This window comes from Cyrtonyx montezumae, unplaced genomic scaffold (genome assembly GCF_038088225.1).
Source record: "Cyrtonyx montezumae isolate F1298 unplaced genomic scaffold, pur_monq_1.0 scaffold_2, whole genome shotgun sequence".
NCBI classification, from domain to species: domain Eukaryota; kingdom Metazoa; phylum Chordata; class Aves; order Galliformes; family Odontophoridae; genus Cyrtonyx; species Cyrtonyx montezumae.
Genome location: NW_027071936.1, coordinates 29,177,885 through 29,201,945, shown reverse-complemented (window position 1 = coordinate 29,201,945; position 24,061 = coordinate 29,177,885). Strand labels below are relative to the sequence as shown.

Below are 24,061 nucleotides of genomic sequence, written 5' to 3'. Positions count from 1 at the left end.
GGCTGACAAGAAAATCCTGTTTTCTCTCTCATTTCTGGTTATGTGACAAAGCATGGTATCACTTCATCACTTCATATTAGAGAACTACTCTTCATTCAAAATCCATATGTTTTTCAGTTTTCATGCATACCAGCTGACTGAAGTGGAAGAACTAATTTTCTTCATTGTGTTATGTTCTAATTATATTGTAGAGATTACAGCGAAGGTTCTCGTGTGAAGAAGTGCTAGTTTACTTTGTAAGCCATCTTTGGCATATCTCTCAGCTGACATAAGAAATCTGTTTCTGGCCAAAATCTTGCACGGTAGCTGCTGTGTCTTCATTTGTTATGCTAACTTGGTTAGCTTTCATTATTTTAGTATTGCTTCAGTGAAACCTGGGTGTTGATGTGAAACTCTTAATTGTTTCCATTTATTTCAAAATCTTATGGGAGAACAGCTGAAACACTATTGCAACCATTTTCTTTTTGCATATTCTAAATCTAAGGAGTGAAGACTTCTGTTGCCTGTTGCATGTTGTATTCTGGTGGTGCTCAGAGGGACTCTGGGTCATTCTAAGAACATCACTGGACCTTGTTTTAGAATAGGAACTTGGTGGCTCTGGGTCTTAGAACTTTGGTACTCTGTCTTCCAGTACTTCTTGCAAAGTAAAAATCATTTTCATGGTTTTATGTAGTTTGTGACAAGTTATAGGGTTACAGGTACATTACTAAACTCTCTAGAAGTCTAGATTAAGGGTTAGAATTTGAGGCTTGGGTACTGCTCACTATGAAATCTTGCAAAGCCCTAGCAAGCATAGAGATGGCAGCCTTCAGCAAAGCTGTGTTGGCTTTTTCGTTGTTTTTTTTCCTTTTTCACAGGAAAGGTGAGTAATGGCAAGTCTTCTGAAAGCAAGGGTAGGATGAGTCCTTTTTTTTTCTTTGGTGTATGTTAAATCTTACAGGGCTTAGAAAAAACTCTTCCTAGTTACTGAACTGTAACTGGAGTTATTGCAGTTTTGAGCTATCTTATTTTAAAGATGATAGAAGATTTTGAAAAATATTTCAAGAGCTCAATTTGTAGCTGGAACTCACTCAAATTGCAGCAATCAGTTGAGGGTTCTTTGCCATAAGTCTCAATGCCTTCTGGTCAGCTTAGCTACAGCTGTAACTGTGATATGCAGCTGATGGCTGGGGAAAAAGAGTCCATGAAAGGCATGAACCATGCAGTTCCTAGTTTTTGCAATACTGAGATGAGGGCTTATAAAAGTAGCACAAAACCATTATTGGCTTTCTATTGCAGACTTGCTAGTCAGTCATCTTGGTGAAGGTCCATCATGGCTGTGGCAGGGCTTGCTGCTACTAAAAGTGTTTTTGTGTTGTTAGAGCTTTCCAACATTGATTTAAAAAAAAAAAAAAAGTCCCGTGTTTAATGGCTTTGACAATAATTCAGCACTGGTTAATTTGGTAAGGGTTAAAATTTAACTTGAAGTTTTGGGTCTGTGGGCTGTTTTGGATAAGTGGTATTAACCACATGGTTATTTTGCAAATGAGAAAATAAAAAATAATGAAATTAGGAAGTAAAAGACTTTAAACATACAGAATCAAGAAAAGACATTGCTTCTCGTTTGATATAACAAATGATAAATATGCATCTCTGATACTCTGTACTCTAGCTTATATATGATGGCATGCTGGCAGTTACTCTGCAAAATATTGACAAGGTTCCCTTCTTTCTTTGGGTTGATGTGCTGTGTGGGCTTTCCATGGTATGTCTTAGCAGTCAGTTTGTTGTTTATGCTCTTCCTCAACTGTAGGTTTTGCACAGATGTGCTTCCTCCCCTTTTGACTTCTCCTTTTCCTGTTAAGGACAGGAATGGAAACTTGTTTCTTCTCTTCTGGGTTCATCTGGGGATTGCTTTTTAACGGAGAAGCTGAGTTGAAAGATGGAAGGCAGCATTTTGTTGCATCTTGAGATTTGTATATGTTGTCTTGAGATTTCCTGCCAATATGTAGCTGTTGTGGAGAATAATGCTTGCATCTACGTGAACAGGATGTAGACCTGGACCTTGTGTGGGTGTTGCTGATATGCTGGTATTTTTTCTGTTTTGCTATCTGTCTGCAATTCCCTTTGGGAGGGGGAGGAGGGGAGGAATTGCAGGATGTTCTGCTGAAAAATGAAGTAGTTGAATAACAACTATGGGGAAAAAAGTAGCATCAGGTGTTTTTAGAGGAAAATCAGATCTATCTGAAGTAAATTATTTTCCCATACAGTTTTCTTTAATATGATGCATCTGGGTGGGAGGTGGATTTTGGGTCTCTGTGTTAGAGGATTGGGAAGAAGGGTTTGCTGGAAAGTTTAAAAAAAAAAAAATCTCCAGAACAGTGGACTTAAGCAACTTCCTCGGTGTTCAAATCTTCGATATGTGGTTCTAAATTGCAGTTTTCAGTCCCAGTACCCCAGGTTCTTTTTTTTGTCTTTTTATGGAAGTCTCGCAAGAGTCAAGCGAAGCAACTGAGCTGTAACCTCCAGCAGATCGTGTCTTAGCATTGGAACAGTTGTACTTCTTTAATTATGAGCAGGAGTGCTTGCTGATGGGCTCTTCAGCATAACAAATTCCCTAGAAGGATTTTTCCTATCATTGGGTTGTGGTTTTTTTTCCCCACAGGAAAAAGATTTCCACAGCTACTAGTAAAATTCTATAGGGAATGATGTGAACAAATCTCATTTTTAAATTTTCCTAACATTATAAAAAATTATAAAGAGGATAACTTGTAGGGTTACTCTTACCATTAGTGTTTCAGGATTTCCTTTCATCATGTTTAGCATCCACGTGAGGCAGTATGTTTTAAACAAGACTTGGAAGTTCTAAAATGTGTATTTTCCTTGTCCTAGAAAATTTGAGGATTTAAAGCGAATTGACTGTGTCATATATTAACTACAGTGGCCTGGAATCAGCTCTTTTTTTTTCTGTTCCTCCTCCCTCATTACAGGTTACATTTAAGCATTGGAATGGTCTTGTTTGTAAACTGGGTGGTGGATGTTTCAGTAGGGCAAAAGGATCAGAGCCATCTGACTGTGCCTCTGTCTACCATGGAGCCAGCCCTGTTGTAAGCAGTGATGCAGCTGTGGTTGCTTTCTCTGTGCCCAAAGCTCCAGTTCTCAGGCATTTAAGTGATGCTCTTCAGTGCATTTGCTGGCACACTAAAATGAAGTTAAATATGCTGGAAAAGGCATATATTGACCTCTGTTCCTATGCCATTAGATCTCTGGCTGAGACTAGTAAGGTAGTGACAGGTGGTGAAAGGTCGCTGCTGCTGTGGCAGGGCAAATGGTGCAAGCTATTATGGTAGATATCTGATAAAGTTGCATATCACCTTTGGTCATAGCTAGGATGCAATGTGCATTTTTGTCTTAGAATTTGCAATAAGTATTTTCCCTTTGCTCCTAGTAACTGTCAGCAGCGATGCATTGTATCACTGCATTTTTTTTCCTTTATGGCTTTTCAATTGTAATTGAGCAAGTAGTCATCTTTCAAGATATCACCTTGAAGATCTTGTGCAATTTTTTATTGACAATCTATCAGTTTCTTAATGTGTGCATTGGTACTTAGAAGCACAAGAACCTGATGTTGCTTATATTAAAAAACAAACAGCCAAGAATGTCTTTAATTAAAAAAGATGCTAGAAATCCAAGTGATAAAGTAAGCTTTGGAGAGAAAAAGCTGCAATGATTTGAAGACTACTTTCCACAACTTTTTTCCTTCCTTTCTCTGAGAGAGAGTTTTGAAGATGTTCCTAAAACAGCAAGGGGGGAACAGTGAGAGTGTTTTGCAGAAACAAGAACAGCGTGCCTTGCATCTACAGAAGGCACAAGCTAATGGGGATGGAAAATGTGGCCTTGCTGCAGTCTGTATCTGATGTTGGGCCAATTTTTCAGGAGTCCAGTGATGACACAGGTTGCATTTGTGAGGTGCATTAGCAAATACTCTGAGGCCTGAGAGCTGTGGAGGGCAGCCAGTTAGTGGGTGTGTGGATCTGCTCTATCTAAACTACTAAAATAGTAACATTTTCTAGAGGATAAGACACGGGCATTTTCCTCTGGAGACTGAAACAAGTGTATAAGTCTAATACTGCTACCAGTGTGCTTTGATAATGTAATTTTGCTAATGTGAAACTATCAATGATTATGGGCCAGTTGGATGGTGCATTCTCATGCTACCAGAAAGCTGGCAAGAAAATGGATGTCAGTATTCAAAGCAGACTATGACAGTGGACAGAAAAGCAAAAATGACTATTGGGGGGGAAAAATATATTAAGGAATTACTCTGTGCTCTGAGTGTGACAGAGAACTGATTTGTGATAGCAAGAAGTGGCATATATAAAGGAAGACTGTTGAAATACTGGGGGCTGTCCTTGTAACCTTTGCTGTTTTTTCTGGTGTTATATGATGCCAGCAAATGTTGGGGAGAAAAACATTTTGTTGCATCGAATGCCTGTTAGGTATGAGCAAAACTCCTACGAATAAAGCTGTTCGCCTGGAACATGTAAAAATAAAAATGGTATTCTACACCCTGCAATAGGTGTTACTACAAGTTGTGATGTTGTTCTTTCTGCTCACAGACCTGCTTGTGAGTATTTCTTTTGCCCTTAATCATTCTGCTTTTTAATTGATCTGTAGAGACTTGATGTGTTTGAGTCCATGTGTTAGGAGGGAGAAGGCTTTGCAGTAGCCAGGTAGGTGAGCTTGTTTTCCTTTTTCTGAACACATCCAGGAAACATTTTTGTTACAGCGGAGTCACTCTTTGGCAACTACTCGTTCTGTTTATTGACAGAATATGCCAAAGTCCATCTCTGATGTTGAAATAAGCCTGAGACTCAATCAGAAAACCTTCCTGCTGTTAATTTGGGGGAAAAGGAAGCCTGACTTTTATCATCTTAGATGCTATGGAATAGCAGATGTGTAGGTCAGTAAAATACTTAAACATTTTCCTGTCCTCACTTTTGTTTTCCTCAGAAGGAAAACTGATGGCTTTAGCCTTAATCTTGAATGGATGCTTTCAAGATGAGCTTGTACTAGAAACTGTCATCATTTTAGATGAGATGCTGCTTCAACTCCTATTTTGTAGGTTATTGCTTCCGGGCAGAACAGGGAAAAGTCCTCCCACTGCCTCCCATCTTAGTGTTCTCTCAAACCTAAATACTCAGCAGCCACTGCTGCCCAGAGTGAGATTTATAGATGTAGTAATTTGTCGTCAAGAGTGTCATCATAGATTCTTCTGAGTAAAGCTATATCTCATTAGCAGGCTTGATTTTCAGACAACTTAATGTTTCTTCCTTAAGCTGCTACTTTAAGGTCTAATGTAGTATGTCATTAGGAAAATTGAAGTATTATATTCATCAGTCCAAAAAATACATTGTGAAGGGTCTTTATTTCTTTAAAATACTTGGTGTTGAAAAAGAAAAACATCTTGCTAATGTCTGAACCTTTGGGCTATTTTGCCCAAAGGAGCACGAAAGCATTAGCATGCATTTGGAACCAATAAAAATTGTATTATTAGAAGTATAGGCTTTCTGTGAGGCGTCTTACTGAGGGGATAAATATTTACATCCTTTTTTAAGGATGTACTAAAAAAAATCCCAACAGAATATTCATTTGGTTTGCAGATTAAGGAAGTAGGCTTATTAAAACTGTGCTGATTTATACACTTGCTTGTTTTCCATAAATGAATTTGTCTGAAATGCCTGAGAAGGCACTACAGAAGTTAACAGTCCTGCTGCTCAACCCTGGCTGTCATTACAGAAACACCTGCCAATTACCTCTGTTCAGCAGGGCAGTTGGCTGTTTTGCAGACACTGCTTCTCTGGCAGTGAGAGAGTAATCAGATTTCCAGCTGAGATCACTGTCTTTTCTGTATGTTCTTATATTTAAAAGACATTGCATAGGCATTGCATGTCTCATGTCCATAAGCTTAAAAAGATTCCCAATTCCATGGATGTGTCAGTTCAAAGAAATAAAGTGGGTTGATATGTGTGAATTGGTGGCTCAGTTAGATGCAGGCAGCCTCAAGGGCTGGGAGTTAGACTGAGGTGTTGCAGCTTGCCTGACCATCATGTTCTGTCCTGTGACAATCAGGGGATTGTCACCTATGAAGGTGTCTCACATGCTATGGGTTTTGCAGTAAACAAGGCAGACACAGGTCACACCCATCTTAGTTGTCAGAAGGGAGGTATTTTCAGCCATCTTCAGACTGCATAGTGTTGAAAAATTGTTTATGTGAGAGAGGTCCAAAGAGCAAACTCGTATTGCTGGTCAAGGCATGTCAGTTCTGGCTGAATTTTTCTCTCATGTTGGGAGGCAGTTTGAGTTCTGTGCACAAAACTAGCTGGTTGAGCTTTGTGTGCAGTAGTGCACTGTATTAAGGCTCATCTCCTATACTGTGTGCATGTGTGGTGCCAGACTCCTCTCTGATACTGTTAGACTGGAGCTGAACAGACAGATCATGCTAAAGCACTTGGAAAAAACAATTATAGAATTTGGCTGGGGCTGCAGAAGTGATTGATAATACTTTGGACGCTTTTGCTTCAAAGTATTCTCTGCTCTTCTGTTCCTTGTTTTGTTGCCTTTTTTAGAAGGATTTGTCACTGAATTTGAGTCTCCTGTAGCTTTTGTTGTCCATGGATGTTGATGTATATATGTTAATATTTAGTATGAGTTCTCCAACAATAAAACTGAGGTGTTGACTAGAATCACTCTTGGAATAAGTAGAAATAAAGAACTTTGTTGCTTCAGATGTGCCTTGCAGAGGAAAAAAACCACTCAATTTAAGTTTATACTGGTGATTTTCAGCCTGTGGTCTCAGAATACCTAGAATTTTGTGAGATCTTTGTGCCTGCTTCACGTAGCTGAGGAAGGGCAGGCTTTTGTTGGTTGAGCTAATTTGACGATTCAGGGTGGTGGGAAGAGGAGTATTGAACTTCCCATGGTAGTTTGTGGCCCCAGCTATTGAGTATGGGCTGTGTCTGTTTGAGGGTCACCAAAGCAACTCTGGCAGAGACAAAGAAACAGCTCTCATCCAAAGCACATGGGCCTTGTTTCAAGCTGGAGTCTGTGTGGTGTTAGTGAAATGTGGTGGCAACTCTAGTGAGCCTAGGAGAAGGATGCATGATGTGCTTGTGTCATGCTTCCTTTTGCTAGTGAGTGGCAAGGTGCCTCAGACTTCCTACTGTTCCTCTGCACTCTGTGTCATGATAATATTTTGTTGGAAGGTGGTAATATCACCAGAAATGGTGGGTAGGTGGCACTCTGTTCCCACCACTGCACTGGACAGCACCATTCCTTGCCTGCACAGCTGGTTTCCCAAGATTTTGAAGAGGAATGCCCTTCTGCTAGGTGACTTGAGAGCTAGTTTTAGAATTAGGTGGCATTTCCTCTTACCTGGGAAGAAGAATGTTATGCTTTACTTGCTTGTGCCTTGCTTTGTCCTTGTCTTTCATCTTTTTACTGTGTTGTTTGACAGTGCAGGGTCATGAAACCATTGACCAACTCTAAAGTATTTTGAAGATCAATTGGAAACTGTATCCAGCTTATCCATCTGTAAATATATTGGTGTATGATAATAGAAAGGGAAGACAGTGTGATTTTTTTCCAAGTCTTAAGTCTGGCAAGGCAGTATCTCTTCTTTCCTGTGTTGCTTGCTTTAAAAATAACTTAAAAAAAATTTACAAATTCTCATGCGCTGAGTCACATAATCCTATCTGTTAGGAACTTTCCCTTGTAACAGCCAGAAACATCAGAATTGCAGCTCTTCTCAGTAATTTATCCTGATTTGCTAATAAAGATGTCTGAGACAGATGATTAAAAGCCTTTCCTAAAGCCCCATGTGGGAAGGCTTAGTTGTTGCTTAGAAGCTTAGCATCTGCCATTACATCTGTAGAGTAGCAAAGTGCATTGTATGTCATTTTTTTGATGTAAAGGTGAAGGATTTTTTCTAAACCACCCTTCAGATTGTGAACTTTCCAAAAAACAGCTAAGAGGCAAAACCTCCTCTTGACAGTTTTTTTTGTCCTTGTGGAACAGATATTTCTACCTATGTAGCAGATACATAATTAACATCAGTTGTATATTTGACTGTATTTCTGAACAGTTCATGAATGTAGAAGGTTTACTGCATTTGAGGAGGGATTGTCCCACTCTGCAGTTATCTCTTTCCAGATTGCTGCTCTGTCAGAAATGGATGGACTCAATTTTAGGCTTCAGGATAACCTCAGCAACAAGGTATTCTGCACTTCAGAAGCGTGCATGGAATCTATTTCATACCTGGCATGACTTACCTGATTCGTGTATATTTAAGACATTTAAAAAGGAGGGCAGCAGACTGATGATAAACTAGACATTGTGATAAAGCACACCAGAGTATATTTGTAGTTCCAAGCACCTTCATTTTTTTTTCCTGAGAAATACTTCTGTCTCTTCTACTTTATTTCATAGGGCTACTGTTTCTATGAATGTCAGTAGCACAGTGCAGTATGGACTGTAAGGTCACAAGCATAGGATGTCCGTGGAAGAAACTGGGATACTACACAACCATTTTGGAAGGCAACATGTATCCAGTTGCAAATCCAGTGTCCTGCATTCTTTCCCTTGTGCTTGTACTGGGAGAGAATACACAGGTCACATATAGTTCTTTGTAATTACAGAAAAGAGCAACACTATTCCCAAGGTGTCTTTGAACATTTTAGTACCCCATTAGTTACCCTTACTGGCACTATGGTGTCTGACTAGCCTGGTCTACCATAGATCTTCCTCTAACACTCTGGAAAATCACAAATGGAATGGAAAATATTTTGTATTTCAGCCTTGGTTCAAAACGGGCAGTGCTTGAAATCTTGATCACTGCTCAAAATAATGCTTTATTTTTGGTGTGAGTATGCAGCAGAACAAGCAACCACCACCACTTAAATTCCCCATTTGTCCAGTTTAAAAGTGTATGTAACTGATGAAGCTTTACTGTCTTGTAAAGAATGTCTATGCTTGAAAGTCTGCTTTAGTAAATGTGGGAGCCTATTTCAATAATGACATTATCTTAAGAGTTCTTAGTAAAAAAAATAAAATAAGCAAGGTATGTGGTTCTGTTTTCCTAGTCTGAAATATGTGGACTACTTCCAGAGATGCTTTTTAACCTCTGATGAGGTGAACCAAGGTGGCAGAAGGATTTCCTTTTCCCATTTCTGTAGTCTGAATTTAAGAAGTTGGTAGGTTAATTGCCAAGTTAAAACAGGAATTAATTGGGTGTACTTAATTCACAGACATCGTCTGTTGCTCACACACACTTGTAAAAATTGAAGGCAATAGTGTGTATTTTGCCTAGGTGAAAACTTTTGTAGTTGCTAACAGTTAAGCTGTGTTACTAAAATGCAACTGGTCATGCTGCCCTCATTTGTAATTGGGGTCTGACCTAATGTTGCACTAGCAAAACTTTGTAAAAGAATATACCATTTTATTTCACAAGGAAGATCGTGGCATCTGTCTAATGGTACCCATTTACTCAAATGAGACTTTCTGTTGGCAAGTCTGACTGTGGTTATAATGAAGAGTAGCAGAAGGGTCCCTTATTAAGATGCTTTGGCCTGGGGTGCTGTCCTTTGAGGATAAGGGTCAGCATGACATTTAAGACTACAGGAAACTTAAATGCTCTGTGTACTCTGCTCAAGCTGCTTAATACTTTCTTATTCAGAGACAAACTGAGCTGTTGTCACTGGAAATACTGTCATGTTTGGGCAATCGTTTACTTCTTGCAGCTATTTACATCCTGAAATACAAGCCTATGTTTATCCCTTCTACGTCTCTGAATGGTTTCTAAAAACAAATTTAAAATGCACAATCTGTGTGGGAGAACTTTATTTTTCCAAACAGGACTGAAGATTGTTGAAAGTTTAGCTTTGTCAGCCTAGAAATTTGGATAGATAAGCACTGCGGGGGAAGAAAAATCAGTATGTTGAATTTTGTTTTCATGCACTACTTTATTCTTTTTTCTATTAAAAGCTCTCATCTGTTTGTAATGCAGTACTTACATTTCTAAATTCAGCCCAGCAGATCACAAAGACCATTTCATGAAGTTACCACGATTGAAAGAACAAATATTCATCTCTGAGCTGCCATTAGTTTTATCTTCATTTCTCCTTGAGATAACCAAATGATACAGTCAGTTTGAAAAAGAGACCATAATTCTGTTTTGTGGAGTTCGTGCTGACAGATCAGCCTGTTTGTGCATACCAAATGTAATATCTGCATAGGCTATGAGAAGATGAGTCAAATATGATTATAGGAGGTGATATTAATCCACTGAACAGAATTTTCTGACTTACAGATAAGACACCAAATAGCAGTTTTGTGTAGTTTGAATTATTTTGAAAGTATAAATAGCTGATGTCTTGTGCTGACTGGTATTTTAAATTTTTTTTTTCACGTGGGAAAAGAAGGAAAACTTGGATGTAATTGTGAATATTTTTAAGATCATCATATTGATAATGCAATCACAGATTAAGCTGATTTGAGGATAAATTTTCCATTTAATAGCAGCTTCTGAAGTTTTGTAATCTGCTTTTGAATTCTTAGAAGAAAAATATTATTTTTGGTATCTTAGGGAAGCTATGTCAAAATATCTACCTTCACTGAAATTGGCTGGGCTAAGCCACTAAAAAAAAACAAACACACACAAAAAACCCAGCTCAACTATCCCTGGAGAGCATAGTTCAAATCAGCATTTTTAATGAAATATTCTTAAAACAAACAAACAAAAAACACCCTATGCACAATGAATTAGGCAAAATAATTGCCCAGCTCTAGGAACAATGAATCAAAGACTAAATCTGTGGAGTTTATTTGGAGTAGCAAACAGTGTTTTTCATTTTTTCCCCATTGTTCTGAGCTGGACTGGATGTGGCCTGGCAACTGTAGAGAAGTTCAGGAGCAGCTGAAGTAAAACAGAGCAAACTCCTAAGATAATGCGTGATGCTGGGGAGCTGGAAGCAATCAGGTACCGGGTAAAATTCTCCAGTGTCTCTGCTCTCAGTGTGAGGCACTGGCTGGGCAGGTAGGCCCTTTGCCAGCTCCTTGTCAAAATAAGTATTTTAGTCATCATTTTGGCTGGGAATACTTGTGAGTTAAATTCTGCCACTGAAACCCAGTATGGCCTGTGTCCATTAGTTATTATTGCCATAACAAAAATCAAGAGGAATTACTTTGCATGGAGATTCTTTTTTTTTTAAAAAGTCCTTTTTTCTTCATTTATGAGATTGCCCTTTTGCTCTCCAGAAGTGCACTGTGTCCTTGCTGCAGTTGGTTTTCAGTCTGCTCAGCTGCAGTTCTTAAAACTACCTTAGGATGGTAAGTCATGTCAGGTGTAAGATGGGTTACAGCTAAGAAAATTAATTGATGGCAGAGTGCAGCAAGTGGCTGCTCTTTTTCTGGTTCTACCTTTCTCTATGACAGCTATTTGGCGAAAGAAAGTAGAGGAAGCTATCAACTGCTTTCTGTTGTAGTAGCTAGTACTAGATTGTTTTTGAGGGAAAGTGTATGCAGTTTTGTGCACAAGTTTATTGCTTTTGTTGATGTTTAAGGTACTTTAATCTCATGGCTTGAAACCACCTTAACTAATTGCGAAAGGATTGAGATCTGGGGCAGATAGCTCCAACATCTCCTGAACAACTTCCTTGCCCCTTACAGCTGTTTCTTCTTGCTGTATGACAGATGTGCAAGGAATTGGTGACATAAAATGAGCTGTCTGATTTGGGGTGCAGAGCCAGATTTACCACTTCCTTCCTACTGAAAAAACAAAACTTTGCAAAGAAGTGAATTCATTACTATTTTAATCCTCGACTGTTCAGGTGCTTGGGTAGCTGTTGGGTCTCTGGCACCTAAAGGCATGTGAAGGTGTCTTACTGTGTAGACAGACTCTTTCCTTGGTGATGCAAATAGTTCTCAGACTTCCAAGGATCATATTTATGTTACTACTTTACAGCTCTAATGACCTGAAAATCAATAGAAAAGAAATCTAAAGTAGAATGAGAACCGGGGTGAGACCTGGAAAAACTGGCAGCGGTAGGCTTCATTTAAGGAGTAGATTTGCTGGGTAAGAGTGTGTCATAGTGACTTAAATGAGCTAGTTCAGAGAGCAATTTCCTGTAATGAGTTCAGAGCCTGTGCTGGAGCCTGTTGCTCTCAGTCTGTAGCTGTTGACTTCCCAACTTCAGCCCACAGCATCACTCTTCCTTCAGAGAGCCTTCTCAGGTATGCTCACGTCTTTAGACTGCAGTGTGCTTCCTGCTCTACTTCTGTAATGAGTAATCCAGCTATGCTATTCACAATTCAGAATGAGTTTCACCTCTCGGACTCATATATATAAGATCTGTTAATTTGCAAAGCAACGCTTTATTAACTAATACTTTTAGTAGTACCCTTAATTTGAAGACTGGAGAATTTTTTTCATTCTCAATTAGAGCATAGGGATGTTTATTGAAAATTTTCCCTTTTCCTGAGTTTCTCCTGGCAGATCTTCTGTTCCTTCCTAGAATGGGACCAGTATCCTTGCTGAACTCCTACCTCCACTGCCTTTGAATTTAGATGTTTCCTTGTGCCATCTCACCTCCTGCCTGAATTTCCACAGCTTCTGCCTTGCGGTTTACATTACAGTTGCCTTTGATTTTTTTTTTCTATTTGTTTAGCACGTGTCATAGCAAGCCAATTATTTTGTCAGTCTGACTTTCCTTAAAATGGACTCATGTTTTTGGATAGCAAGTTCAGTATTTACATGACTATTATCCATTACTTTCCTGTTACATTTTTGAAACGTGTAATAAAAATTGTAGCTTCTTTAGTCTGTCTGGACTTTAGTACATAAACCTCATGACTGTTTTGTCATGTTTGCTGAAAAGCTGTTTAAGTGAAATATGGAATAATTTGCATGATCGTGTATAATGGTCCACGTGTTTATTAGTAACCCTATATCACAGATATAAGGCATAGTGCATTTTTGTTCTTTCATTTTGAATGGCTTTGTGTGACTTACTGTTCCAATGAGAAAGTCAGGTCTTGAGACAGCAAGCAAAATGAGTCAGAACAGGTTTCAACAAACAGCTCATTAATGTTTCATTTTAGACCTATGAATAAAGCAACAAAGTGTAGCTGATGGTCTGTCCTGCTGAGCCTTTGCTTGTTGGCTGCTGAAATGAAGTGGCTGCAGAGATGACTAGTATTGGTTAATGGGTTTTACTCAAATGAGAAAATTTGTCTTGCATCAGTGCAATGCTGTTTGCATCCACACGTGCAACACATAGCATCCTCTTCTGACAGGACATTTGGACTTGAATTAGCATGTTATTAGGCTGATAACTGACTATAATGAGTAACTACTTGGTATTCAGTTTTTAATTGATTACATTCTCCTTCCAGCTACTCTATCACCTCAAAAAAGAGAACATGGTAGGTCTTTAAAACTTATAAATATCATGTATTGATTGTAAGGGAGAAAAATGTATTTAACTTAAAGCACAAGGATTTCATGTACGGTAGAGAAAATTCAAACAGTGAAACTCCTTTCTGCAGCATAGACTATCTTTTGCTAGCTATTATGACCATTACTTGTTTCACTTGTCTGGGTAGCTCGGCTGACATAGCTTTTATTTATTCTCTTCCCCTTATCTGCAGGAATTGTATGATGATTGCATGTTTGCTTTGTAAACATCTTAAGGTGGTTTTTTTTTTTAGGGGGAAGGGGTTTAAAAATAGTCGACTAAGGGTGACTTATGAAGCCAGAGTTCAGTGGAATGTTTCTCATTTGAGGTTAAGAGCTTTTAATGAAATAGGTATTGTTTAATGGTCACTTAAAGCAACACTTCCTAAATTTTAATTAGGAAAACGAAAGCAAGCAATGAAAAAGCAAACAGCACGCAGTTTCATCCTTGCTGGGGGGTTTAACGCATTTTTTTACTGCATAATTAGCTTTACTTTCCTTGGTAGCCATTCATAGTGGTGTCCCCTGGGGGTCTTTGTTGGGGCTAGTGCTCTTCAATATCTTTATCAATGATATGGACAGTGAGACTGAGTGTACCCTCGTCAGGTTAGCTGATAATAACACTAAACTGAGCGTTGGCACAATAGAAGGAAGGGATGCCATCCACAGCAACCTGCTCAGGCTTGAAAAGTATGCTCACAAAAAGTCAGTGAGGCTCAGCAAAGTCTTGTGCTTTATTTGTGGCCATCCCATGCGTGTGTACAGGTTAGGAGAACTTGCCTTGCGGGGAACTTGGGGGTTGTGGTGGTTGAAAACTGGAAACACGTACTGCTGGCTCATGTTCAAGTTTGGAAGGCTAGCTGCATCTTGGGCTGTATGAGCAGAGGGGTGGCAGCAAGGTAAGGAAGGTGATAGTCACCCTCTACTCTCTTGAGGTCTCTCTTGGAGTAGTGCATCCATGCCTGGAACCCCCAGCAGAGGGATGTGTTGCTGTTGGAGTGGGTCCAGAAGAGGGCCACAGAGATGCTCAGAGGGCTGGAGCATCATCTATGAGGAAAGATTAGAGGAGCTGGGCTTGTTTAGCTTGAGCAAGAGCAGGCTCTGGGATGATCTTGTTGTGGCCTTCCAGTACTTAAGGGGAGCTGACTTTTTCTGTGATTCTGTAGTGATAAGACAAGAGGTGATGGCTTTGAACTAAAAAATGAGGAACCTAGGTTAGATGTTAGGAAAAGATTTTTCAGAGGCTGTGGCATAGGCTACCCAGATAAACTGTGGATGCTCTGTCCCTGAAGGAGTTCAAAGCCAGGTTTGGTGAAACCCAGGACAGTCTGATCCAGTAGGTGGCAATCCTGTCCATGACAAAGTCATATTGTAAGTGTTGATTTTGGATTGATTCATTTTAATGACCTGTTTTTTCACCATTCAGCAACAATGTTTACTTTCCTTGTTAGCGTAATTCTGCAGATTAGCATTCTTTAAGGCAGATAATTTTTTTATAATATTGTCTTCACTTTATTGCACAAATTTCTATGATTGCTTTGTATTCTAAGCAGAATGAGAGAGCAATAAAGACATAAATGGAGCACTGTGAATTTCTTGTTAACGTGTACAGGTTGTTGAGCTGTTTTTGAAAAATTTCATCATAAATGCCTGTTGACAGGTTGTTTGTTTTAAATGACAGAAAATATTGATTTTTTTTTTTAGGAGATGGCAAAATTATCTTTTAATTCTTAGCAGTATAGTGGTGAGTCAGTTGGTAGTACTAATAGTATACTAGTGACATCAGTAATAAAAAGGAGTATTGAGGATTCCTCAATTTTTTTCTTGAAAAAACCAAGCAGCTTTGAGTTGTTTTTTGTTTGTGCTATTAAGCATACATCCAGAACTAAATCTCATAAATCTAGCTATGGGGACAATAGTGTGAAGCGGTCCTTTTATTAGGATTCCAAGACATATGGCACATTAAGTATGGAGGAGTAACATGGCATATTGGGGGTGATGTGATATTTGAGCCCAAATGAGTTTGTTATCAGCCTGTCTGTTGTGATCACACTACCACAATTGTCTCCTATTATTATTAAGTCTGAATGCCCCATATCATACTTGCTTGATATACTTAAAGTCCATGGTGTTATGATGTATAGCAGTTGCTGCTACTTCTCTTGTTACAGATCCCATTCAGTTTCCGAAGAGGAGAGCATCTGTCCTCTTGGAGCTGTTCTTGCTATGGATTTGGTTTGAGCACCTCAGAACTAAAATTTCAGAGACAACTAGTTTGCATTGGGAAGCTCTTTCTGTACTTCAACAGCTTCAGTAAGGAGAATCCAGATGCATCTCAGACTAGGCTAGTATCTTGATGTGTTTTTTTTCCAGTGACAGTTGAGAGGTTTCCTTAATTTTTCATCTCAGGTTTAATTTTTGTCTCTCCATCCAGTAGAAGTCATAATGTGGTATCCAGAATTTGCTGATGGTCTGCTGTCTAACATCTCTGTATGGAATGAACCGTTCTCCAGGTTGATCCTCAACTTTTCTGTTGTCAGACTAAACAGAAAATTCCTTCTCTGGAGCATACCTGTCAAGCTACAGACCCGAGTAGAACAGAAGTTTTCTCATCAGAGAGGCAGAATTCAGAGACAGACACCTCGTAGGATCTTCAGTCCTGAACTATGGCTGTTTTAAAAGCTGTGAGGAACAAAGTACCCAGGATTTCTGGAAGATTTTACTTTTTATGAGCAATTAACAAAGTGAAAAGGAACTTACTCTCTCAGTTTAGCCTCTAGTCATAAAGAAATTACTGAATAGTGACAGTGAGATGATGTCAGAGGTTTTGATAAGCTCGAAAGGGCAGGATGTAATCTATGCTTATTTAGAGTACAGACAAATGCTGAATATCGCTTTTATGACAAGAATTTAGATAGAACAGGATGCTGAGTAAATGCAAGTTCTCAAATGAGAGCTGCTGGTGAAAATATGGAGAGTGAAAAGAGCAATTCCAAGCATCTGATTTCAGTGGTAGAGCCTGCTCAAACTCAGAGATCTGCAGTGGTGGCACAGTGGGTGTTGTCCTAGTAGTCACAGTAGATTCCGAGGCCTGAAAGTCACTGCAGACAGCAATATCCTGAGGTAAAGGGTTTATGTTTGTAATATTTTACCCTTTGACTCAGTGTAAGGGAGGCTTTTGCTAATAAGTGGCAAAAAAAAAAAGGTGAGAAAGGAAAACATTTTAATACTGTCAGAAAATGCCTGCTGTGAGATGCAGGGCTTTTCTTATAGTTTTACTTTCTAGCTTTCTAGTTCTCTAGGTGTGTCAACTCTGTGCTTCTGTTTCTAGAGCAAGGTGACGCTTCTGGAATAAGCATTTGCTGAGCATTATTTTTTTACTACCAAGAAAAAGTTTAGCAAAGGACTGTAAAAAAAAAAAAAATTCTTCTGCTAATGTCTTGTTAGATCCTTAAGGTTTGTGGTCTTCCTTCTGCGTCTGTGTTTTTCCACTTTTACTGTGAAGCTATGACAATACTGGTGAACAAACAGATAAGCAGGCATAATCAAGTGATAGAGTGTGAATTGTCGTCTGTGTTGTCTGCTGATATCTGATGCTCTGGCAATCACCTGGGCGAAAGACGCTAGGCACTATCAGTAGGATTCTGCTGTCAGTCTGAGTACAACTGTACTTCCTGAATTAAAGATATCACATGAAGCTGGTACTGATGGCTTTTGTTGATTACTGCTTGTCTTTGTGGAAGGCCTGGAGTACAGAAGGGTGTTTCTAAAACAGCGTGAAACATTTACAGGTAAAAACTGAACAAAAAAGAAAAAATGTGTACTGAGCTTTTGGCTGAGCCAAGGTACTGAGAACTTTGGAAGCATGTGCCCAGTGAGATGAAATAATATTTTCTCTGTGGAAAGAAGGCAGGCCCCTGAGTGCTACCTAAGGGAAGATTAGAGAATTATTTCTGTATGGCATCTCCTAGTCTAGCATAATGCGATCATATCAAGGATATGATTTCATATTAATCTAATTCCCAGAAACAATTGGTAGCAGATGCTGGGTTCTGAATACCTGTAAGCATTGTCTACTAGATAAAATTACTTTTCTGGAGGCTTTACTCAATCCTCAGAAAAGGCAAGTCTTTAACCTTTTTTTAAAGGTCTTGACCATGGCAATCCCTGTTGGCAAATCTGGAAGAGCCCTGTTGTGGAGCAACAATTTGGAAATGAGCCGCAGGAAGGAGGTGCGTGATGCTTGCTTCTCTTCTGGTGAGCTCCCTGCTCCATCTGTCAGTTGCAGAGCAGTTTATCTAAAAGGTGCAAACAGTTTGACTGGAGCAATTTTTTTAGGTAGAGTTTGCTGTGATAGGAAGTTCTCAGTGTTGCTGATAGAATTGGGTACTTCATATGTGGTTTATTCTGCAACAATGAACTGTGCCCTCTGATCTGTGAAATTAGAAAGTAGCGTTATTTTGATTTAATGGATTATGAGAAATCAGTTTTGGACTAGCAAGTATAGCTCAGCCTCGCTTAGTTTTTACTAATCAAAACTCACAGTTAATCTCCTACTATTTTTTCATCTGAATACTGAGAAACTGTAACAGCAAAATAAATACTTCTCAAAGAAAGAGAGGAAATGTTACATATGGACTACTTTTGAATCCTGAATTTAAGATTCATCAATACTGCTTACAGTTTCATATTTGAATGAGAAACTAAAAAGGTGGGATCTGTTTTCTTTAAAAAACATTTTTACTTGCATAGACCATTGAAAAATCTAATTGTCTAGCTGCCTTCACCTTCCTGTTTACCTATTTTTTCTTTGAAACCTTTCCCAGCTTTTCCACGTTTTTGTGGAAAAGAGTTATTTCATTGCATTTATGGGACCTCTCACTGCAGCCTCCCTTATTAAATATTTGTCATTATTTCACTTTTCTTGATGCTTTCAGCTTCACCTGTTGTGCCTCTTTCATATTTTCAAGCTGTTTGTTTTGTCTTTTGTAAATATTAACATCTGCTAAATGTCTTCCCTCCACAGAAAATTTTCTCCTATAAATGGTTCCCTACTTTATGCTTAATACCAGGCTGTTGGTGCTTGGTTACCTGCATTATATTCTGCATTATTTCCTGGTGTTCATTCTTCACCGTCTTCATTTTGCAGCTCATATTCCAGCAGAAGTGAGTCACTACCCATAGGAGAGCTATAATCCATCAGGTTCAGAAGGCACTGACTTCTCTCACTTTGGCAGACTGAGGCTCATCACACTGTTCCTGCTGTCACCCTCCTGGGTTGGTCATTAGAATCTAATGTAGCATCTATGCATTTATTTAGACTTACCTCAGCTTTCTGCCTCTTCTCATGTCTCTGCACACAAAAAAAAAACCCACAAGATTTTCCCTGATTTTAAACAAAGATCTTTTTTTCTACAAAAAAAAGACACTTAACACTTCTATTTTTTTCTGGAGGAGGAAGTGTCTAATGTCCCTCCCTTAAAGGGATGCAAGAGGTGCAGGAGTTGTGGGACACCTGCAGATCCAAAACCTTTTTGTGATGGGGTTTTCAACAGAGCACGGCAGGGTCAGACATCCATGTTTGATTAGATCTTTAAAAATCTGAGTCTAGATACAATTAAAAAAAAAACAACAACACAAAAACAACCCAAACCTGCAGAATCAGAATTGCTACTGTGGCTTTCCCCATTCTGTTATTTCCTGAATGTTTTCCTTTTCTATTGGTAGCTCAAAAAGGTACAAAGTTTGGGGCAGTATAACTTGTAAAGTTTTCAGTTTTGCTTGACTCTGAAAGGTATGCCAGTTTGCCTGTGGAAAGACTGCAGTTTGATGAGCAAGGATGCCTTCTAATCACAAAGGTATGACCTAACTGATAAGTGGTTCCCAGTGACTCTCACACAACAAGATATGGTGATGCTCTCATCTTGTAGCAGATCTGTGAAGGCTGATCTTTGCACTAACCTGAGTGCTTTGTTAAATGTGGGAGCCTCTCTGAGATTCTTCTAGAATTGCTCTTTATATATGCAGAACAGGTCCTGAAGGTGTTATCTCTTGCTGCTAAGTTAGTCTTTTTAGGTGATCTAGACACCAAAAAAGAGACCCTCCAGCAAATAATTCAGGTGTGTTGTTTTTGTTTTATGTTACCATTTAAAAAAAGTTCCACAAAAGCTGTTTTTCATCTTTTATTTCACAGATTTTACTTTTTTTTTAAACTCCAGGAACAATTGATGTCACAGAATTAGCAAGAGGGGAACAACCAGAAAAGGGAACAAGTAGAATGTAACTAACAGTGCTTGCTTTTACCATTTTATACAATCTGAGTGATATTCAAAATTTCCTGGCAGAAGTACAACTACATGAAGATCTACAAACTGGTGCATTAAGTTCAGATGTTTAGACTGTATTTCCAGTATTTAAGAGAGTAATGGACTGATAAGTTCCAGGAAAAGCTTATGCTTCACTTAAAGCATTTTAAAGCGTAGTACCAAGAACCCATTGCTGAGCAGAGAAATTCAGTATGTTAAGTCGTGAAGTGAATTTATTGGATTCCTCAAGCTTTTAGTAGAGGACTTTTGTATAAATATCATTTGTGGAAGTATTGGTCTATAGATACATTTCTCTTAATACAACAGTGAGCTAGAATATCCAGACCAACCGATTCACTTAGAATGCTCTATGGACTAGCTGTTCCTGTGGAAGCTGAGGGATGCTGCAGGGTAAGCTCCTCACCAGGTAAGGCCTGTCGTGCTGCCCTGGCGAGGAAGTAGGGCTGGATGTGAAGCCAGATTTAGCTGAGGGTTCAGATCATCAGACAAGTTTATGGTAATGAGTCAGGGCTGAGCTCAGGCAAGGAAGTCAGCCAGCAGATCAGCTTAGTGCCTGAACCACCAGGGCTTATGACCAGCCCCAGGTGAGGATTGTGAGGCAGTGGGAACTTGTAGCTTCACTGGGGCCCATCACTGGGGCATCATTGTAAAAGCAGTTCTCAATATGTGCTGGGATATCCCTGTAGCGCTGTCTGGAAGACTTTCTCCAGATTAACCAGTGGGAAGGGATGCCTTCAGCTTCGTGGCTCAGAGCTGTCCTGTGTCCTGCCGGTCAAACACTCCAGGAGGGGAGTACATGTGCAGGGCCCTGGTGAGTTTCATGGTTCACTTTTCTACCTGGCGTGGTTGTCCAGTTGGACGCTACAAGCAACTGTTATGCTTTTGTTGCATGATATCAGAAGAAAATTGTAGGTGTTAGTAACAGCTAGCTTTACATGCTGATTTGCTACTATAAATATTGTGCAAACAACCCTGTTTCGGTCTCTGAGAAATTCAGACAAGTAAATGCATGTTTCTTTCATTAGTGTCAGATATCATTGTATCAGGGTATATAATCATAGTCGTCTTTTTGTTATTTCACAATGAAGGGAGAGTAACCTCATTTTAATTGGGACTTTGCTCTAGTCCAGTTCAAGAGCAGTGAGTCATCTCTGACTGCAGAGAATCTGTCCCTGGTTTAAGCTGGTAATAGATAAGGATGAATTTTGCTGCTTCCTTGTATCAAACATTTAGATATCTAGATATCTTTTGCTAAACAGAAACATTTTGATGTTTTTTCTTTTGTTAGACACACTGTACAGAGCTTGAATTCCACAACCCAGTGAAGAAATTCTGTTGGGTGTGAATCTTTAAGAGAGTTTATAATGTTTCACTTCATCTTGTTGTTCTAAGGCTATTCAAGGTCCTCCATCATCAAATCTTGCTGGTTATTCATCCAATTTCCTTTCTTAACTGGCTTTCTGTCTACCTTGACATTTTGATGAGCTTGATCCTGGGGAGTTTGGTAGTTGGCAGCTGGCAAAATGGCATTACTTTGGCCTCGCTGGGAGTAGACCTCCCTGTGAATGATGTCCTTAGAGCAGAGCTGAAGTTTAAAGGCTGCCTGAAAACCTCTGCGAAAGTTTTCATTAAAGAAACCATAGATAATGGGGTTGACACTGCTGTTGAAAAAGGCCAGCCAGTGGGCAAAAGGATAGATATAAATGTTGATGATTTGCAGCTGGACATCTGACAGGTTGGCGTAATCTGAGAGCATCATCAGAGTCCACAATGGAAGCCAGGACAAGGTGAAAAGCAAAGCCACAATAATAAGCATTTTGATGACTTTTTGTTTCTTCTTAGACACAGTGTGTCGCTGCTCCTGGCTGTGCTTTCCCACTGTAGGCATTGCAGTATTGAAAAGAGCAATGCCTATCCTAGCATACATAATAACAATGAGTGACAGGGGGGCAAGATAGATGTTTGCAAACAGAACTGTTGTATAGATCTTCCTCATTCCTGGGTTAGGCCAGTTCTCCCGGCACCAGTATACAGGGCGAGTTTCATTGCCATAGCCAAGGATTACTCTTATGTGCTTCTCTTCTTGTACTTGCAACATGACTGCTGAAGGACACATGATTGCAATGGCCAGAATCCAGATGACTGTTATAATGATGACAGCAGTTGAAGTGGTCAGCTTCTGCTTAAATGGATAAACGATGCACCGGAACCTGCAGCAAAAGCATCCAGGAATGTATGTGGAGAAGCCATTTAGAGAATGCTTAGGGAGGTAAACATATACCTGTGCATCTGTTTTAAAATTGTGCGTTGTTAAAATTGTGTATTTTTTAAAGGTACAGAGGGAATAATCTCATACAGCATACACTGGTGGAGTTGCCTGTAGTTGCTCCATTTAAGAGCTGTATTGAGGAAAACAGTCCAGAAGAAAGTGTTATTGTAAGAAGTTTCTTGATTAACATCTGTCTTTGTATCAATCTGCTGCTGCTTCAGTTAGCTATGGCAGACACCGCTGCTTCTGCTATCTAGCTCAATAACGAGGAAACTAACCAACTTTAGACAGTTAAATACAGCCCAGCTGTGTGATCTTTGAGACACTGATGGAAGAGTAAACTACTGTGGATGCACTTCTGAGCTGGCCATGTTTTAAGGGCAGGCCTTGTGAACTATATCCACTTAATATGTTGCAGTGTTTTGTGAATTAATCTGCCTCAGCATGGTGCAGTGGCATGAGGGGAGATGAAAGTGACAGTTTATCATCCCTACATCATCTTACCTGTCTACAGCAATTGCAACCAGAGTAAAGATGGAGGCAGAGACAGAGATTCCTTGGACCATTCCACTCATCTTGCAAACTGTGCTCCCAAAGGGCCATCCTGGAAGGAAACAAGCAATTGAAATGTCTATCATCTCATTGCAGCACTGTGGTCATAAACATAAGAGGAAATTTCTGTCCCAGAATTAATATTTTCTTATTGCTCTAGTAGGCCACTGTAGGGGTTAGAAAGACAGAGGTTATGTAAATAAATGCTCTGCCAGATGCTTCGGTGAGTTTCTGATGTTTGAAAAAGCAGCAAACCAAGTGTATGTGGTTTTACATAAAGTGGGACCAGTAGACAAGAAACCACTACAGATGGTTGCTGTATGCTTGTTGTTCATAGTACCCACTTAGTCTTCCTGAACATATAACATAGTACTGGGGTAATCCCTTGTTAAAGACGCAGGATGTGGAAGTCAGGAAGGACGGACCTAATAACAAGGTAGTTTAGAGACTTGTCTTTCTCATCTGTGACTTCCACTGATTTGGCATGCCTACGGAGCTCCCTCAGAACCAGTGTGCAAACAGGGCCATTGACCTCTTGCTTCATTAGGTAACTTTTGCACACTGTTACCATATGCATTGTAAAGTGAATTTGAACCCCTTCTGCCTGACATGCACGATAAAGGCTCCAAATTTGCCCTCAACTTTGTCACTGGAGTTCGGATTCTGTATGCCAATGACAGAGATTGAGTAGTATATGTGGGTCACTGTCATGTGCAACCAATGCTCAGGTTCCTCAGGGAGGCCAGCACTCAGAAATACTGGTGAAGCCCCCTCAAGTTTTCTGCTGTGCAGTTGTGAACCGTCGTACCTGCAATGATGTTGTCCAGGAGGGTAGTGGGCATGCAGAAGATTCCCACTAGTAAATCGCTGACAGCCAGGTTTAAGATGAAAAGATTTGTGACCGTTCGCATATGTTTGCTCCTCAGAACAATATAGCAGACTACTCCATTGCCAACCATGCAGAGCAGGAAGATGAGGAGGTAAGAGGCAATGAAGACAGCTGCCACTGAAGGCTGATGATGGTAGAAATCCACGTAGGAGACATTGCCTTCTAAGTAGAGGTACTTGTATGTCCCATTATAACTCAGTAGATAAGACCAATCGAGTGAAGAATCTGCATCGGTTTCCTTACTCATGTTGTAATGTGCCTTAAAAGATATTTTTAAAAGATCATTATGATGCAGTCAGAATTTATTTGAAGAAATATAGCTAGTTTGGTTATGCAATGTGCTAAAGTACATAAGAGTACAAGGCTTATATGTACTCATTCCTCTGTGACTTATCCTACTGGTCCACATCCTTCCTTCCTCCTCCCCCTTCCCCCCCGAAGTGACCAGTAAGACAGCTAAAGATTTTTTTTCTCCTGCAGCCTAGTAAATGTTCTTCCCTTCCCAAATAAGAGAAAATCCAAACTAGATGTAAACA

At 39.6% G+C, this 24,061-nt stretch overlaps 1 protein-coding gene across 1 annotated transcript; it reads right to left on the bottom strand.

Annotated features, from left to right (window-relative positions):
* Positions 1-21,208: 21,208 nt before the first annotated feature.
* NPFFR2 (neuropeptide FF receptor 2) lies at positions 21,209-23,772 on the bottom strand. The gene is made up of 3 exons (XM_065736100.1): positions 23,445-23,772; positions 22,589-22,688; positions 21,209-22,025 (listed from the first exon to the last, which is right to left on the bottom strand). The coding sequence occupies exons 1-3, from the start codon at positions 23,770-23,772 to the stop codon at positions 21,209-21,211; spliced, it is 1,245 nt and encodes a 414-aa protein (XP_065592172.1).
* Between the last annotated feature and the right edge of the window lie 289 nt (positions 23,773-24,061).